This window comes from Sphaerodactylus townsendi, linkage group LG04, assembly GCF_021028975.2.
Source record: "Sphaerodactylus townsendi isolate TG3544 linkage group LG04, MPM_Stown_v2.3, whole genome shotgun sequence".
In the NCBI taxonomy this organism is placed as follows: domain Eukaryota; kingdom Metazoa; phylum Chordata; class Lepidosauria; order Squamata; family Sphaerodactylidae; genus Sphaerodactylus; species Sphaerodactylus townsendi.
The window spans coordinates 23,786,522-23,803,257 of record NC_059428.1 but is presented as its reverse complement, the minus strand read 5'-3'; the positions used below and the strand labels follow the sequence as shown (position 1 = coordinate 23,803,257).

General features: G+C 39.6%; 1 protein-coding gene across 1 annotated transcript in view; it reads right to left on the bottom strand.

The window, feature by feature from the left end:
• Positions 1 to 16,736, bottom strand: part of DYNC2H1 (dynein cytoplasmic 2 heavy chain 1) — a 182,940-nt gene that overhangs the window by 105,558 nt on the left and 60,646 nt on the right. Inside the window, 13 exon segments of the mRNA XM_048493723.1 lie at positions 1,103 to 1,240; positions 2,133 to 2,287; positions 2,907 to 2,976; positions 3,224 to 3,366; positions 5,070 to 5,183; positions 6,579 to 6,687; positions 8,638 to 8,886; positions 9,990 to 10,120; positions 10,217 to 10,384; positions 11,243 to 11,345; positions 13,429 to 13,573; positions 14,511 to 14,662; positions 16,070 to 16,316. Of these exon segments, the coding sequence (XP_048349680.1) occupies positions 1,103 to 1,240; positions 2,133 to 2,287; positions 2,907 to 2,976; positions 3,224 to 3,366; positions 5,070 to 5,183; positions 6,579 to 6,687; positions 8,638 to 8,886; positions 9,990 to 10,120; positions 10,217 to 10,384; positions 11,243 to 11,345; positions 13,429 to 13,573; positions 14,511 to 14,662; positions 16,070 to 16,316 (1,924 nt within the window).

Sequence of the window (16,736 nt, the reverse complement as noted above, 5' to 3'; positions counted from 1 at the left end):
AACCCCACCTTAGGCTTATCCCACTATGCAGCTGGTGACTGGTCACCCCCAAGTCGTTAACATCTAACTTGTGACAAGGACTGCATGCCAGGCTGCCCCATTTATAGACTTTCCATCTAGTTTCAATGTAGTTTCAGAAGTCAGCTGACTAGTATTTTGGGTACAGGTTCAAAACTTTCCTCCAAGATAAGGTTTGGGCAATCACTTCAAAAGTATTGATTACAGGAGTTTTGTACTTTGCACCCAAATGAATCCTGCATGAAACTGAAGTGTAGTACTTAAAGGGCTGAAGGCCAGGAATAGTTTATTCGGGTAAGTGACTGGTCAGAATAAAAGTATCAGCTTCTGGGAATGTAGCTTGGGATGTTATTTCTTACTTCAAACAGATAAGTTTATGTTACCCTAAAAGCATATTCATCCATCTGTAATATGAACTGTCCCGCTCTATTATTAAAGCAACTTCACAATCTTGTGACAATTACACCGTATTAAAATATGTACCAAATCATATCAAAATCACTCCAAGAGACCCTAACCCACAGGTGTCAAACTCGCGGGCCTCCAGATGTTATGGACTACAGTTCCCATCACCCCCTGCCAGCATGATGCTGGCAGGGATGATGGGAACTGTAGTCCATGACATCTGGAGGCCCGTGAGTTTGACACCTATGCTAACCTGTCTGAAACCACATAATGGTATCTGTAGCTCTTCATTTTGGTTCTGACCAGGAAGAAAGGGAATATGGCCTCCCTGGAAAAAAAGGGCACATCATGATGATCTAACACAAAGTGGCATAGAACAATAAGAAATTGTCACATGTCAGTTTCACCTTAACACAGATATAATATGTAAAACACCTACAGGGAATGAGCAATTTTGGATAAGACAGACATTTTTAATCATGCAGCCTTGTCCAATCGTGTTTTAGTCTCTTTTACCACAGCATCTTGGCTTTCCCCTTTTTTTTGCAAATTATTCCTCTTTTTCTCCCACCTTCCTTCCCCTCCATTTGTTTCTTTTAGACCATTGGAACTCCTTTGTCAATGTGATGACAACTGGACCAAGAAAGAAGTCCTACGTTTCTGCGCTTATACACATTACCTGCATAGAAACCGTGATTTCTCGGAGCGCAGCATCAGCCTCCTCTTGCTTCAATTTGAGCAATATGCTTTGTTCTTCGGCTTTTTTATTCAGCTCATCAACGAGGACTTTGGCTTCATTCAACTTAGCCACTCCAGCCTACAGAGATTACCAGCAGTAGGCAGATAAACAAACTTGACACAGTGAAAGCCATACAGAGACAGGAGTCTGAACATGGAAGAATACATGAAGTATGTATTCTTCCTTGCATGAAGTCAGACCATGGGTCTCTCAAGGTCAGGACTATCTCCTCTGACTGGACGTAACTCTCCAGGATCTCAGGAAGAGGTCTTTCACATCATCTACTACCTGATCCTTTTAGATGGAGATGCTAGCAGCTACCATTTGCGGAACGGACATTACAGTACTATCCTAGCAACTAAACTAGGTACCTTCTTTAAAAGGCGCAAAATGTAAACTGGAAATGTTAAAAAGGAACAATTGAAATAAAGCAAACACAAACCCAATCATTAGGAGTTACTGCACAGTCCAATTAGGTTAGGCTTTTGTAACTGAATCAGAGTTTCCACTCCCTTGGACTGTTCACTGGATGAAACCACATTCCCAGGTACTTCAGTGGGCAGTCTGACTTCAATTTGAAACTTTATTCTGACACTTAAAGGAGGTCCTTGAAGTGTTGAAATTCAGGCTCAGAGCCCTGAATTATGAACGTCTGGGCTGACAAAAACAGAAACTTAGACAGCCAGGATCTGTCCTTCTTTCCTCTAGAGTCTGTTGGCATTAGATGGGAAAACAGATTAAATTTGGGGGGGAAGGAGGTAATTTTTAAGTTGGCATGGTGGCCCTTATGAAACCTGAAAGGTGGAACATGTTTTAAAATAAATAAATGCATTGATAGGTGACACAATCAAGGTTCTAGCTGATGAATATTCTCCAAGACTTTCAGCATGTGGAATGGGGAAAGTATAGCAAAAAAGTAGTTCATAAAATAGACTGAAAAGAGAATGCAAGGCAAAGACATTTTACATACCTGCAAGTGGCTCTGCCTTTTAATCAACTCTTCTCTTTTACTGTTATGGATAGCACAATACATATGCAAGAAAGTCATATATCTTCTCGGAGTAGCTCCATATGATTTACATGACTCATGGATCATCAAAAATGACTTCAAGAAATCAGGGTCACCTACACAATATTTTACAGATTTGGCATTCTTTATAGGCTCAGTTACACAAACACGACTAAAGAAAAGTGCTTCACAGGGCAGCTAGAAAGAAAACATTCATCCAAGCATTCGTTTTTATGGATGACTAAGCTAAATGTACTGATTTCAGTTTAAAAACCCCACTCAGTATCATAATCCAACCAATCATTTGTTCTTAATAGACATCTTGTACATCACCTTATATCTCTGGAGACATATAACAAACCAGCCTACTTAGTGTTCGAACAAAGCCTCAAACATATTCTTGTAATACAGGTTTTTTGCTTTGTATGGGATACTGGAAATACTTATGGAGGAGTTCTGGCCAAGTTCCAAAGACCGATTTAGCTTGGTCAACATTCCCAAGAGGACTTTGGGCTTGCGTTTTTCAAACAGCAATACCTCTCCCCACCCAAGCATGGCAAACCACTCTCCATTTCCAAAAGCAATTTGCTACACGGCTTTGTGGTGGATGTAAGGGCCTTTCTTCTTTTAACTGTACTTGGCACATCCAATTAATTCTTGGGCATAAAACAATGCTTTTCAGGTTATTATTTTAAAGAAGTTATATAACTCCGCATGAATAAGCAGAACTCTTACTAGAATGCTTTTTCTTGTTGGATGCTTTCGCTGCTTTTTCATCTGATTCTGTAAATAACATTTCAGGTATCTAAAAGGTAAAAATGGAAGATAATAACAAATAGTGCCACTGAAAAGTTTTATGGCAGCTAGAAGATTACCAAAGAAACATTTTTTTTCTATCTTAATCCTAACAGTGCTATCTACTCCTCGTGAGACCAGCTCAATTAAATTACACAAGACTCTGATGAGACAGAGTCACACAACCAGTGTAAAGAAAAGGACAATTGCCATCCCAGCCTCCGATTAAGATTGTATGGTAAGGAGCATCAATTTACCTTTTTCATACTGCTGTCAGACCAACTTTCCATCCAGAGCACTTGACATTTCTTATGCAGTGCAGGATTACTTTCACAGTTGATTGTGAAATTCAGGTTAGTAGAATCCATAATCAATACCACATGAAGATTTTGTTGGATTCCTAAAGGTTATTCAACATACTTATATATTTTTTTAAAAAACACCAAATGTTCTATTATCAATTTGTATAACATTTTAAAATCATAAGCAAGAAATTCCTAGAAATGTATACCTCAAGAGATGTGATGTGAATTATACTGGCCATAGAAAACAGTAATTAAATATAATGGTTGGGACCCAAAAGACTTACAGGCACATACAAGGGAAGTGATCATTTTTTGAATTCCTTCTGATTGCAACCCTGTGTCCCATGTAATTCCCCTAATTATGTTTAAAGTACTGGTCTTATCCTTTAAAGCCATCCACGCTCTGGACCTGCATACCTGAGGGACCGTCTCTCCCCATATCGCCCCCTCAGGCCCCTCCGTTCTTCGGAGGAGGACCTGTTGGTGGTCCCTGGCCCTAAAGCAATCAGGCTGGCCTCTACAAGGGCCAGGGCTCCCACCTGGTGGAACAGTCTCCCGAGGGAAATCAGGGCCCTGCGGAACCTGCAGAGTTTCCGCAGGGCCTGTAAGACGGACCTGTTCCGCCAGGCATTTGGCCAGCCTGGTTAGGATCATCGCTGTTGTTACATCTGGCCACCTGTGGGTGCAAGGGTGGGGAGGGGGTGGGATGATGCCATCTGCTTTTATATGGTTCCTGTTTTAATTTATTCTATGTTGTTATTACCTGATGGTTGTTGTTTTATTACGCAGTTGTTCACCGCCCTGAGGTCTATAAGACCAATAAACAAACAAACAAATAAATAAATAAATAAATAAATAAAGGCACCTATCATTTAAGGGCATTTTGGAGAGGCTTGGAAGGAGGGTTGCATAGTCTCTGCATATGAAACTGATTTATTTTTTTTACACTGGCAGTGATCCAAATAAATAATGTGAGAAAATATTCTTTTCATTTGTAGGAGTTGCATATTTAGTTTATAACAGATATCAAAATTGGAGGTTGTGATCCAGCCAAGTGAAAATCTTACAACCCACTGATTTTAATGAGAGTGACATACAGCTTAAAAACATGCTATGAAACTGATGGCCCAAGGCAAATGTTCAACTTTGCCTGGCATTTAAACTTCCATTTAATTATACAAACAGTCCAAACTTTTGGATTAGAAACCTACTGAACATTCACAATACATCCAATGATGCAAGCTGTGACACATGATAGCTTATACTAGAATACATGTCATTAACCTTTAAGGTGCCACAGAGATCTGGCTTAAGATTTTTGAGAAAAGTATTTCCTGCAGTCAAAGTTTAGACCAAGAAACACCAGGAAAGCCTGTCTACAACAGTCATGACAATTATTCAAAACCTTCTTTTCCTAGATCTCCCCCCCAAAGTGAAAAGAATCACTGGTGGAAAAGGTCAGTGTACAGAGCATTAGATTTGGACTACAACGTCTTCCTAGGCAATTTTTGATACAGCACAATGAGCTATTAAACTGAAAAGTCAGACATAGTAACTAATGTTTAATGCGCTACTATTGGTAGATATGCTACTAGTTCTTCAAGTCACCAACTGCAGTCGGGATTTTAAAAAACCAACTTGGCTTATAAAAGATTTCAGCTGGAAAGTTACCAAATGGGGCAGCAGGTGTTTCAAGTCGCTTTATGCTTAAATGTTTCCTTTTTAATGTAAACTTGTCATGTTTCTCCCACTATCTTTTGCATTTAGGCATACACTTACAAAGCCTTGATTCACTTACTGTAAGTAAAATAGTTAAACACTGGTCCTGTAAAGCCATCTTGTGAAGCTTGATCTTTCAGAGGAGACAGAAGTGGCTCCAATTCTTCTATTGTATATAGTCCAGGAACTTCGCCTGTTTCAGAAACAGTTTTTTAATTTGCTTTTGTACATGCCAATGAAATAAAAAATTATCATGATTGTGTGTAGATGGGATATTTCTTTTGCAACACCTATACCTTTCATTGTGCCAGAGGCCCTAAAAATGAACTGAAGAGAAAGAACTATATTGTTCTACTAAGAACCAATACTAACAGTAAAGCCTAACTATATAAGCAACAAAAATATTTTTATTTTATTTTTTAAGAAAAACAAGCTGAAGAGAAATCCCAGAAAGTTGCCACTGCTATGACAGGAAACAAAGCAATTGAATGGGAAAACACTCCTCCCCTTCAGAGTATAGTGTCCTCTGAATCAGAGTTTCTGACGGGAAAGTCTTAACTTCAAAAAGACACATCTAGTCATTTCTGCATTACTGCTACGTGTAGATGCAAAGCCCAGCCATGTGATCCACAGAAACCAGAAGGAAGTAAATAAGGAATTCCTTCTCCCTTAAAATCTTTTAAATATAAAAAAACCATGTAACGGAAGAGAAAGAAAATGCCTTTATTTTATGTCAACAGAACACTAACAAGTACTTCATCTTCAGGAATTTCTCCTGACCAAACCAGAAACACATATAACCAGTTTGAAATAAATTAAAAGAAGCATCCAACTGTATCCACAACACTGAGAATTCTGTATAGAGGCATCAGAGTGTGTATAAATAATCAACTGGCAACAGATAACACAGGCAGACAATAAAACAGTATCTTAGATCATAAAAAGTGGAGGGCATAATAAAACAGGCCAAAAATAAATAATCATGTAGAATCAGACTAAATGAGGAAAAATAGTAACAGGATGCTTGTGGGGAAGGGGGAGGTTTTCGCTGTATTTTACAAGCTTGGTTCCAGGCAAATCAATATGGCAGAGAATGCCAGGGTTGGTGTCCAGGGGTTGTGGCAGAGTTGTTGTTGCCGCCCCACACCCCACACCCCAAATCACTATCTCATGTACCTCTTAAACTAGGGGCAGGAGTTTTACTGACTGGTAGGTTCATGTTAGACCTTTTAACCTGGGGGTCAGGACCCCTTTGGGGGTCGAATGACCCTTTCACAGGGGTCGCCTAAGACCAGTGGTTCTCAACCTTCCTAATGCCGCGACCCTTTAATACAGTTCCTCATGTTGTGGTGACCCCCAACCCTAACATTTATCCATTTTACAGATGGAGAACACTGATGCAGAGAGTCTTAGGCAACTCCTGTGAAAGGGTCGTTCGGCCTAAGACTCTCTGCATCAGTGTTCTCCATCTGTAAAAAGGATAAATGTTAGGGTTGGGGGTCACCACAACATGAGGAACTGTATTAAAGGGTCACGGCATTGGGAAGTTTGAGAACCACTGTTTTAACCTATTGTGATTTTTCCTCACCTGAAGATAGTAAGCTATTGATCATCTCAAGAAAGGTAGGTTGCACAAATTGATAGTCCTCAAGTAGCAACACGACGTGTTGTGCTTCAATTCCTGCCAGCTGCATCACCTGAAAAAAAAAGAAGCCATTTGTTGTAATTTCAGAATACAGATATATGCATGCTTGATTTGACTAATCTGATTTGAGTCCCTGCTACCAAATATGTGCAGTTTATGGCATGGCTTTATTTATTTATTTTATTTAGCTTGCTGATCCAATGCCAATGAATTTGAAGGCTCCCTAATAAATTATCTGAAATATTAAAATAAAGATCTCGAACTGAACCTTTATTTAAACAAAACATATTTCTCATTTTAAACCAGTATTATACAAGTCTGATTTTCACACCCACAAGTGAATACACCAAGAAATGTAATATTCTAACACATAAACTTTGTGAACATATCATTTATTTATTTATTTATTTCCATTTTTAGACTGCCCTCCCCCGGAGGGCTCAGGGCCATGTATAACCATGTCAGATAATAATAAATACAGTAAAAACAACCGAATAACAATTTAAAATTCATAGTTCAGCAATTCCCTATTCATAAACTTGAGATCTTTAATATTTCAGATAATTTAGTAGTGAAGCTTCAAATTGACTGGATCAGTAAGCTGAATAAAATAAAGAAATCATGCCATAAACATTGCATATTTAATAGCAGGGACCTCGTAGATCAGTGATGGCGAACCTATGGCACGGGTGCCAGAGGTGGCACTCACAGCCCTCTCTGTGGGCACACACAGAGTTCATCATTTGGGGGGGAAATCCCCCCCCCCCCACATATCTAGGCTGGCCTGGGCCACTGGGCTCGATTATTAGCATTAAACCTAAGACCTAGTTTTGGGGCGGCAGTGCAGGTAACCCTGTTAAGCCCTACTGATTTTCATGCAAAGAACTAAAGCACGATCCTTTACCTGGGAGTAAGCTCAGTTGCTGGCAATGTGGCTTGCTTTTGAGTAAACCCTCCTAGGGTCGTGATTCACCCGTTCGAAGAGTTGCATGGTTGCTTCAAAGCAAAGCCACCGACTACCACCAAGCTTACTCCCGAGTAACACACACCTCAGGGCCAACCATTTTTTCTAAACTAAAACCTCAGTATTCAGGTTAAATTGCCGTGTCGGCACTTTGCGATAAATAAGTGGGTTTTGGGTTGCAGTTTGGGCACTCGGTCTCGAAAAGGTTCGCCATCACTGTCGTAGATGATTGAGGTGATGAATAAGGGATTGGGATTACATTCTACATTTCTGCCCTCCAGTGACTATACACTATCACTGTCACACCTGAACAGCATTTGTAAAACTCAGAAACTGTAAGCGCCAGAAGCACAGAGCGAACATTGGTGGTTAGGTGCTACCGGTAAGGTATGCAGGCCCTTAGGCAAACATGCAGAGTTAGGGTTAGAATACAAATTGGGTAGTACTTTCTATATTTATTTATTTATTTATTTGTCTTCTGGGCCACCCTTCCCAAACGGGCTCAGGCCAGCTTACAGCAAAGACTTTACAACATGATAAACAATATCATAATAAAACCCATAAAACTGCCATAAAATTTCCAATAATACCTTGCTGCCATTAAATTTGAGGATAAATCAATCAAACAATATCCCCCACCCACTGTCTTTATCAGTCGTGTCCGGAGGAGGGAAAATGGGAAGGAAAGGGAAAGTGAGGCCAGCAGGATGGAAAATTGTTGCTGCCCTCAACCAGTGGCCTGGTGGAGCAGCTCCGTCTTACAAGCACTGCAAAACTCCAGCAAATTGTGCAAGGCCCTGGTCTTACTCGAAAGACCATTCCACAAAGCTGGGGCCAGGATCAAAAAAGCCCTTGCCCTGGTTGAGGACAGCTGGACTGTTTCAGGGACAGAGATGACCAGCAGATAGTTGTTTGATGAGGGCAAAGGTCTCTGGGGAGACGTATTTCTGATTTTTTTGTGTGTGTGCGCGCGTATGGTGATGGCAGTGGTTAGTTTTGCTCAATCTGTTGGGAAACAAATTACAGGTTACAACTTACATGTTTCAAATCGTTTTTGAATTGTTTCATTTCATAGCCTCTCGAAATTTTGGGTGTAATCAGAAGAGCTCCATGCATGTGACTGACTAAAGACGTAACTGTTCGACGTCCAACTCCACTGTGGCCTGCTAGCAAAAGTGAACCTCCAGGAAAACTTAGTACTCGGTCAACTCTAGAGACATAATCAAGAACTTCTGAGAAAAGCAGAATTTCTGTCTCCTGGTTATCTCGTCCATAGTGAATAATGCCCTAATGCAGGAAAAAAGAAGTAGTAAACAACATAAATGAAATAATGGTATCTAGTACCATATGCCATTGTAGAAAACACATGGATATCAAGCTGAGAGTCTGCACGGAATTGCAAACAGAACATTTTTACCAACCCCTCCCCAATTTGGAAATTTCCCTTCTAGAAGTCTATAAATACTCAGGGATTTAAGCATTAATTCCCACACACACACACACACACACACGTCCACACACCCTCTCCCTTTTAACTAACACAATAGTACTCTCAGTAGTTCTCAGTGGCCCTTTTTCCTTCTAAATTCTGTTTTTTTCTTCAAACCTGGGAAGCCCACTCCCCATTAAAGAAAGCACATGCTTAACTGATTCACTGTCACTCAAAAGTAATATTATGATGACGTGGAAAGGGTATAGTAATTTAAGCTAGGAAAACTGTAGGGCTTTGGGTAGGCTGACCAGATGTCCCGCTTTTGACGGGACAGTCCCACCTTCAAACAAATTGTTATTTCAATTGTCCCGATTTTTGGGAGGCTGCCGCACTGCCTTCTGGGGCACAAGGCAGTGCGGCAGCCTCCCACGCTCGCGGCCGCAGGAGCACGGCCTTCTGGGGCGCTGCCGTTTCCCGCCTACCCCCATCCCGGTTCACAAAGGTGACCATCTGGTCACCTTATGTTTGGGATGACTGGAGAGGCTCAGCCCCCGTTGTCTAGGAGCCCTTGCAAAAATGTGCATAGCCCTGCCTGAACAAAAGAGGCGTGACTTAACTTTTTATTTTACATTTCGATTTATATCCTGCCCTCCCCCGTAGGACTCAGGGCGGCGAACAACAACAGCATAAACAGCACAACATCAATAATCATAGCATCACCAATAATCATAGCATCACAGCAGCATAAACAGCAAAACGTCAATGATCATAGCATCACACAACTACAAGTCTAAAATACAATGAGCTAACATAGAGTCTGGATAACCAGCCTGGATAACTGTAGCCCCACTGAAGGAGAACATGAAAAGACACCAACTCTGCTTACAGGTGCAGTGCACAAAAATAAATACAAAGGGCTGATAATCCCACCTGAACACATCAACCTGTTGTGACGTACCTTTTTGATAACATCTTTTAAATCTGCTGAGTTAAGTTTGCCAAGTGGTCTTCCGTGGGGTGGTAACGTTTGCCCTGGAGCCATAACTGTTCCTGCTTCGTGACGAGCTCCCCATGTTACATAGAAGCTGTCTGTAAAAATATGACAAAAGGGAGAAAAAGCATTAGCGTAATAAGCAAAAAAAACACGGCAGGAAAACAATTCTAAACAATTTCATTCCATATTACCTGCCATGTTTTCCAGAACATCAGAACCCCAATCTCCTTCAAATACTTTCATTAAAATGTTATCAAATATATGCAGTTTCTTGGCACCAACGATTTTGTCACGGAAGAGGCGGCGTGCTTCATAAGCAACGATTTCCAAGACAGTATCTAGTGTTTTAGTGGATGCCCCTGTGAAGTAGGCATACATTTTTGTAAATGATAAAATTCAAATTCCGAAACTGCATTTCATTACACAGAGAAAACTGAAAACGATAATACAGACTACATACCAAAGTGAGAGCATCAAGAGGCAGGAAGGGAAAGAAAAACAAAGAATAAAAAATGCACCATTTTCATTTATCCATGTAAGAATTTGGTGACAAAAATTCAGATTACAATCTAATTTTCAATAAGCAATAATTGGACAATAGGTATCAATGTAACTTCCCATTCATTATCCCAAGTACCTATTTTCACTTGTTAACAGCAGGTTATTTAGTGCTATATGTATAGAATAGTATTTATAACAATATGAATGTAAAATTTCAGAAAGAATAATAGGGGGCCAGGAGGTTAAAGTTCACAACTGTAGGAGTTCCGATTTTGGAACTCCTGCAGAATGCTTACAAAGTATACAACAGAAAAAAGTTTTGTGGCCTTTGAATATAACAAATCTCTTGCAGTATACATGGGTAAAATGTTTTATCCTCAGGTAACTGTGTTTAAGGTATCATGGGCTTTTGCTGTAACAGTACTGTGGATTAAAAACAAACCTAATGGTATCAATTTTTCAATTCAGAACCAGCATATATAATAGAGTCTTCACAGTCTGAAGGAGAGAATCAAGCAAATATGTGAGCACTCTCAGTGCTATCCTAAAAACACGTCCCTGGGAATTAGTCCCATTGAATAGTACTATGTAAAGTTCTGATGAGTCCAGTTCAAGATTGCTCTCTAATGCTGAAGTCAATGGGCCTACAAGGGCGGAGATCTGTTTAGGATTTCACTGAAAATGATATACACTACAATAAGCCCCAGTTTACTCACCTCCTGTTAAATCATATCTGAACAAGCCTAGAACCCATTGAGTAAGAATGCAAGGTGTAAAGAGATAGTGACTGTGGTCATCTACAGTGAATTTGGCTCGAACCTAGAAACAAAGATCACAACAATATTGCTTATATTCAGCTTTTCCAGCAAAACACTGTAGTGGTTTTCTAAATTTTCCTACAAACCTATACACATGAGCTCATGCGCAATAGTATTTTATTGCTGAATAGTCAAAATATCATATAATCTTGCACCCAGATCCAATATATGTAGAACAGCTTCATTTATCTAAAAGGAATTGGCACAAATAAACATTAACAATCTTAGATGGAGTCACTTGGAGGGCACAGAGCGTGTCTGAATAATAATATAAAAAGATGGTCATTAAGGATTGAGTGCAAGGCTCCGGTTATACATGCATAAAACAGTCTGCAAAGCACAAAGGAGAAAGAATGAATGGAAGATATAAATTGAACATATTCATTGGAGGTACTGAAGATTTCACAGGGCACATTTCAGTCAACATCCCAAGTATTTTACCTGAAATTACAACGTGGTTTCTCTTTAAAATGGATATCTATCAAATGAATTTTTAGTTGCTACTGAGTATAATCCTAGGCAAAGTTAAACAAAAACTAAACAAAGAAGGGAGTAATTCTGCCTAGGAATGCACTATAAACTATGTCTTTTAACAAAGACTTTCGTTGGATTAAGGCAATCTTAGTTGATTCATTGTATAAGTTTTAACTGAGACAGACAAAAGAGTTTGCCTGCCACCCATAGATCCCTACCTGCTTACATTACAAATAGTTGCAATACAGAAATCTGCGCAATTAATTCCATTTTAATTACTCAAATTAATTTCATTTCATTACATGCATTAAATTAATTCCATTTTAATTGATCAAAAGATTTTTCATTTCTTTATCTGAGTAACAGACTGTCTTTTGGTAAGCTGCTTCAGGCTTATTTGTTTGGAGAATGATGCTAACAAACATCACAGCTCTACATTTAATTAATACATTAATAAATTCATTTCTTTCAGCTGAATAATGAAAACTCAACTTGGGAGCCATGCGAACAGAAATTAAAGATATTGGCAGAAATGCCGGATATTTTACAGTTCAACAAAAGCTGGCATGTATGGTTAAAAGGAAATGTCACCTGTAGTATTTTCTTATCCATTGTTTACTATGGTAAAAAAAACAAATACCAAATAGCTGTCAAACTAAATAACTGTCCTCGGCACTCACAACACTTCTGGCTAGAAAAAGGTTTTCCACTGATTCAAAAATAGTCCCCCACAGGTTCATTTAATAAAGATTTAAATAATTAAACTGTCGGTTACACTCCAAAATAAGAACATCAGAAACAGCCTTGCTGGATCAGACCAGAGTCCATCTAGTCCAGCACTCTGCTACTTGCAGTGGCCCACCAGATGCCTTTGGGAGCTCACATGCAGGATGTGAAAGCAATGGCCTTCTTCTGCTGCTGCTGCCGCTGCCAAGCACCTGGTCTGTTAAGGCATTTGCAATCTCAGATCAAGGAGGATCAAGATTGGTAGCCAAAGATCGACTTCTCCTCCATAAATCTGTCCAAGCCCCTTTTAAAGCTATCCAGGTTAGTGGCCATCACCACCTCCTGTGGCAGAATTTTCCAAACACCAGTCAGGCATTGCGTAAAGAAATGCTTCCTTTTATTAGTCCTAATTCTTCCCCCCAGCATGTTCAATGTATGCCCCCTGCTTTTAGTATTGTGAGAAAGAGAGTTAACATTTTCTACCAAAATTTAATACCATCTTCGTTTAATACAGAACACAGTCCTGGGTTAAACACTTTTAAAAACACATCCGTAGGGACCAAACAGCTGGATCATACCAAAGCACACTAGCATGCTGCTACCAACAGTAGCTAACCAGATGTTTCCAGGAAACCAAGCAGGGCATGAAGGTGCCCCAACCTCTTGATCATATTAGCCACCTTTTTCCACACTGCACTGTTGTAGACAGCAAGGAGATTTTGAATATTTGCAAGCCAGAATTTCAGGTAGAGCAGTAATAAAGAAGGGTCAGACAACCACAGTAAGTGTATGAAGGCTATGAAGCAAGACAGGGATGGGGGGAATATCACTCCTGCAGTAAAACGTATCTTAGTTCCTTAGAAACCAAGTTAAGCCAGATATACCTGCTCGTATACTTGAACCATAGAGCCCGCCAACTCGTGTATTTTTGCTAACGATCCCCAAGCAGGATGATTCTTCAGGTTCTTGTGCAGAACAGGTTCTAAGTAAGCACTATAAATAGTCTGCAGTTGATCTCTCTCTGGATAACTAAAAAACACGTGTCAAAGAATACAGCATTGATCAGCATCATTTATATATAGCTACAAAAAAATCACTGTCTAAGCCAAAAACAGCAAAACTGAAATAAAGTCCTGTTTCTTTGAAAACTTCCACTTTAAAGTGTTTGCAAGCATTGGGTGAAAAATGACCTCAATCCCATTAAAAATCCCGAATCCCTTTAATTCAGTAACAAAATAATGTTTTATGATATGGGGTAAAACTGTAGGGCACGTGATCCAGTAATCTTACTGCGTGTCTGAGTATACTGAGTGCTTCATGGAAGGCCTCCTGGGAACCTTAAACACGGCACCTTCAGCTCCAAAATGGAAGAAAGGAAGACTACAAGAGTAATAAAACTGAAAAGTATAAAGCTGCCGAGGCACTTTAAAGCTATGCACAGCTCCACAATTTGCGTACTGTAGGATATTTTATAGTACCTTAAAGATATCATCAAGGTACAATTTACTGTTAGAAAAGCAAGGAATAGCAAGTGCTTGTTGCCAGAACAGTAGACATTTTAAATAAAGATTTTATCTTTATAGATATGAAGAGAACAGAAAAACTAAAATAAAAAAATTAAAACAACTATTACTATTATATCAAACGACAAAAAAGAACCTACATATTTGTGATGATGTTATAATAAACAATAGACAATAAGTAATAATATCAGTTATGAACAGTAAATAGTGGTGTAATAATGAATATTAAATAATAATTATCATAATAATCTTAGCTTAATTCATAAGATACCCTACGCAGCATTTGAATAAAATTAAAACAAACAGAATTTCATAATCATCCCTAGTTTTATTACTATTGCCAACCCTTCAATGTTAGGTGCTACAATAATTTTTTTTAAATCACAATTGCAAAGTCTACACCAAGACTTCAAGAAATTCACAGAAATGATTCAAGCACTTACTCAATTGCACAAAGACGAACGATAGACGTAAACCTGGAAGTGAGTTTATGTCTTCCCAGAGTTCCTCCGGCAGACATGGAGGCCACAATTTGGATGTTTTCTAGCCCAACCCATTCAAGATTTTCATCATAAAAGCCCTGATATGTCAGCACCTGGGGGAAAAAATTAAGTTACTCACAAAACAGGCAGTGAGGGGGGAAAAAAGAAATCATTATGTTGAATTTACTAACTGCACAATTAAGTATGATTCTCTATGGTACACAATGACGGCCACATTAATCTAGGATTCATTTTCTACAAAATAGACATTCCCAAAAGGCAAACCCTAAATTCTGCAAACATTATTGACTCAGAAAAATACATAATCTCATGCAGTTACTCCCTTGTCAATTTATTAAAGTCTGTGGGATGAGAAGGGTGTGAAATCAACAGAATAGGCTACCTCTGCATAGGACTGCTCTACACATCTGGCTGCAGAAACTGCCTCATCTGGAATTTTAGCACAGGGTCACATTTGAAAAGGGAAGCATTAGAAGAATTAAAGTGCAAAATGGCATGATGGCAGGTATCATGGGAAGAATTAGATACTGGGGGAAAAGATAAGACGATGCTGCATTCTAACAACGTTCTGTGCCAGGAAGACCCAAATAAGCAGGACCAATTCTGAAACATCCACAGGCAGAGCAATCCTGAGGCATGCCAGTACTATGGCAGCTGAGTGTGGTGTAACTATGCCTCTGGTAGTCCGCTGTAGAATTTGTTCATGCAGCCAGCAGGAAATAAATGTCAGTAGTTGGTTTTAAGTGGCTGCAACCACATCAGCGTCTCCAGCAACTGTGTCATGGTATTCTCTGGAAGTGCTGTGGCAAGGTAGCAGCGCAGTAATAGACAGGCCAGCCAGAAACAATCAGGGGTCACCTGGCATGGGGACTGAACCAAGTGCCTGTCAGAGCCCAGGGACAGAAAAGGACATGGCCAGGGATGCTGGGTTGTTGCAGCATCAAGCAATTGTTTGAATGCATGAAACATCCATTCATGTAGAGGTCCACAAAACCACCCATGATCATGACAGTTCATCTGCTCAGCTTACAGCCAGGTAGAGGGTGGGAAATTGGCCCTGCAGTCAGACTCCAAGAAATTCCAAAGCACCACACAACACAGCAGTTTCCACACAGCTCCTGAGGCTGAGGTTGGGGTAGAAGAGAACTATTGCTGACCTCTAATCATTCTTCCAAAGTTCTACAAGCACTTTCAAATGTCAGTTTTTAACACCAGGTATATGGAGATGCTGACAATACAGCAGGCAGCAAAATTGCGCAAACTAACGAGATGGCTGTAAGAAGCCATATTTTTTCCATAAATTGCAAAACTTTTTTGAGGAAGATGCAGCTAGTGACTGATCTATATAATTGCACAATGTTATTGTCAAGGAATGTGCTTTTTTAAAAAGGTAAAGGAAAACATGGAGATTTTTTATAAACCTTACATCCTGTACCAGTTCTGCAGAAAACATTTTGGAAGGCAACTATTATTAAAGTTCAAAAGCCAATTTTGTTCACCTGCTGCAAGAAAGCCACAAGTGTGCTGGTTCCCCATTTATCGGGTTTCGGCAAGTTGATATCCTTAAGGTATAAAACGAGCCTTTCACAGTCTTTTGGCCTGTACACTCGCCCGGTATTGGTGCTGATGACCAAACACGTCTGGCTTAATTTTTGCAGAAGATGCCGAGAGGTAGTCTGAGCACTGCAGTGAACTGTAGCAATCTGAGTAGAACGCAGCTGAGAAAAGGCATAGCGAAGCAGCATTCTAAAAAAAGGAAGACTTTTTAAAACTATAAATACAGCACTTTAAAGAAAATCTAAGTTCAATCAACTTTCAGTCTCAATCATACAGCAGTGAAAAGTTCACAACAAAACTAGCCAACCATTTTCAACACACATTAAGTAACCTGCAGCTACACAGCTAAACATCAAAAATTACACAGAAACAGTATATTTCCTTCACTTTTCAACTTGCTGGAGGAACAGCCTTCAGTAAATAGAGAGTTTAACTAATTATAATTCCAATTTGACTGGCTTCTCATTTACACATTTAGAAGATATTTTGTGGAATTCCTGTATCAATTTGTTCTTGCATTATAATTCTTCTCGGAAGCTCCTAGTGCAGTTCTACCATCCTAAGAGCAAACCCCCCCGAATACCTCAGTAGGATTCTGATTAGATGTAC